General features: G+C 41.0%; 1 protein-coding gene across 1 annotated transcript; it reads left to right on the top strand.

The window, feature by feature from the left end:
• The first annotated feature begins 374 nt into the window (after positions 1-374).
• On the top strand, positions 375-1,457 carry LOC112838277 (integral membrane protein 2B-like). Its single transcript, XM_073877546.1, has one exon. It carries the CDS (start codon positions 486-488, stop codon positions 1,284-1,286), a length of 801 nt encoding a protein of 266 aa, XP_073733647.1. The 5' UTR covers positions 375-485; the 3' UTR covers positions 1,287-1,457.
• The last annotated feature ends 1,211 nt before the right edge of the window (positions 1,458-2,668 follow it).

The following is a 2,668-nucleotide window of genomic DNA, read 5'->3' as shown; positions in this document are numbered from 1 at the left end:
AAATTAGAGAACCTGGAAGAAATGGGTGCATTCCTAGAGATGTATCAACTACCAAAACTGAACCAGGAAGAAATAGAAAACCTGAACAGACCTATAGCCACTAAGGAAATTGAAGCAGTCATCAAAAATCTCCCAACAAACAAAAGCCCAGGGCCAGATGGCTTCCCAGGGGAATTCTATCAAACATTTAAAGAAGAATTAATACCTATTCTCCTGAAACTGTTCCAAAAAATAGAAATGGAAGGAAAACTTCCAAACTCGTTTTATGAGGCCAGCATTACCTTGATCCCAAAACCAGACAAAGACCCCATCAAAAAGGAGAATTACAGAGTAGCCGCCTCTGCCGCCGCGGAGCCGCTCGCCCCTGGTCAGGCGTTGCTGAGCCGCGCCGGGAGGCCGGCCAAGGAGGCTGCAGCCCCAGCCAGGAGCCCGCAGCCCCCGCCTCGAGCCCTCCGCCGCCCTCCGAGGGCGCCCCAGGCCGCGCCATGGTGAAGGTGACGTTCAGTTCGGCTCTGGCCCAGAAGGAGGCCAAGAAGGACGAGCCCAAGTGCGGCGAGGAGGCACTCATCATCCCCCCCGATGCCGTCGCGCTAGACTGCAAGGACCCAGATGAAGTGGTACCAGTTGGCCAAAGAAGAGCCTGGTGTTGGTGCATGTGCTTTGGACTAGCATTTATGCTTGCAGGTGTTATTCTAGGAGGAGCATACCTGTACAAATATTTTGCACCTCAACCCGATGATGTGTACTACTGTGGAATAAAGTATATCAAAGATGATGTCATCTTAAACGAGCCTTCTGCAGATGTCCTGGCTGCTCGCTACCAGACAATTGAGGAAAATATTAAGATCTTTGAGGAAGAAGAGGTTGAATTCATCAGTGTACCTGTCCCAGAATTTGCAGATAGTGATCCTGCCAACATTGTTCATGACTTTAACAAGAAACTCACAGCCTATTTAGATCTTAATCTGGATAAGTGCTATGTGATTCCACTGAACACTTCCATTGTTATGCCACCAAGAAACCTGCTGGAGTTACTTATTAACATAAAGGCTGGAACCTATTTGCCTCAGTCCTATCTCATTCATGAACACATGGTTATCACTGATCGCATTGAAAACGTCGATCACCTGGGTTTCTTTATTTACCGACTGTGCCATGACAAGGAAACTTACAAACTGCAACGCAGAGAAACCATCAGAGGTATTCAGAAACGTGAAGTCAGCAATTGTGTTACAATTCGGCATTTTGAAAACAAATTTGCTGTGGAAACTGTAATTTGTCCTTGAACAGTCAAGAAAAACATTACAGGAGAAAAATTTAATATCGCAGCATAACCCCACCCTTTGTATTTTGTGCAGTGATTATTTTTTAAGATCTTCTTTCATGTAAGTAGCAAACAGGGCTTCACTCTCTTTTCATCTCATTAATTCAATTAAAACCATTACCTTTTAAAAATCTTTTCTTCTTTCCAAGTGTGGTGTCTTTTATCTTGAATTAGTAGTTGTATGAAGTCATAGATATTGATACACTTCACCATAGATCTTATGTGTTAGGAAGAATTTAAATTTCTTTAAATCATTTATTCAGATTTTTATGTTTGAATTATGCATTTTCCAGAGGAGGGGTTATCTAAAGAATAATCGTATATATGCATACGTAAAAATGGACCACAGTGACTTACTAGTAGTTGTTAGTTGCCCTGCTACTTAGTTAGAGCATTTGAACACACATTTTAATTTTCCTCTAATTAAAATGTGCAGTATTTTCAGTGTCATATTTAACTATAAGTTGTTTGACTAAAAAAAAAAAAAAAAAAAAGGAGAATTACAGACCGATATCCTTGATGAACATGGATGCAAAAATTCTCACCAAAATACTAGCCAATAGGATCCAACAGTACATTAAAGGATTATTCACCATGACCAAGTGGGATTTATCCCTGGGCTGCAAGGTTGGTTCAACACCCGCAAATCAATCAACGTGATACAATACATTAACAAAAGAAAGAACCATAGTCATATGATCCTCTCAATAGATGCAGAAAAAGCATTTGACAAAGTACAGCATCCTTTCTTGATCAAAACTCTTCAGAGTATAGGGATAGAGGGTACATACCTCAATATCATAAAAGCCATCTATGAAAATCCTACAGCGAATGTCATCCTCAATGGGGAAAAGCTGAGAGCTTTTCCCCTAAGGTCAGGAACGCGGCAGGGATGTCCACTATCACCACTGCTATTCAACATAGTATTAGAAGTCCTAGCCACAGTAATCAGACAACAAAAAGAAGTCAAAGGCATCCAAATCGGCAAAGAAGAAGTCAAACTCTCACTCTTTGCAGATGATATGATACTGTATGTGGAAAACCCAAAGGACTCCGCCCCAAAACTGCTAGAACTCATACAGGAATTCAGTCAAGTAGCAGGATATAAAATCAATGCACAAAAATCAGTGGCATTCCTATACACCAACAACAAGACAGAAGAAAGACAAATCAAGGAGTCGATCCCATTTACAATTGCACCCAAAACTATAAGATACCTAGGAATAAATTTAACCAAAGAGGCAAAGGATCTGTCCTCAGAAAACTATAAAATACTCATGAAAGAAATTGAGGAAGACACAAAGAAATGGAAAAACGTTCCATGCTCATGGATTGGAAGAACAA

Source organism: Callorhinus ursinus, unplaced genomic scaffold (genome assembly GCF_003265705.2).
Source record: "Callorhinus ursinus isolate GAN/ISIS: 27379988/994484 unplaced genomic scaffold, GSC_fseal_2.0 scaffold26, whole genome shotgun sequence".
Taxonomy (NCBI): domain Eukaryota; kingdom Metazoa; phylum Chordata; class Mammalia; order Carnivora; family Otariidae; genus Callorhinus; species Callorhinus ursinus.
The sequence above is the reverse complement of the archived record's forward strand: the minus strand, read 5'-3'. Positions and strand labels throughout refer to the sequence as shown.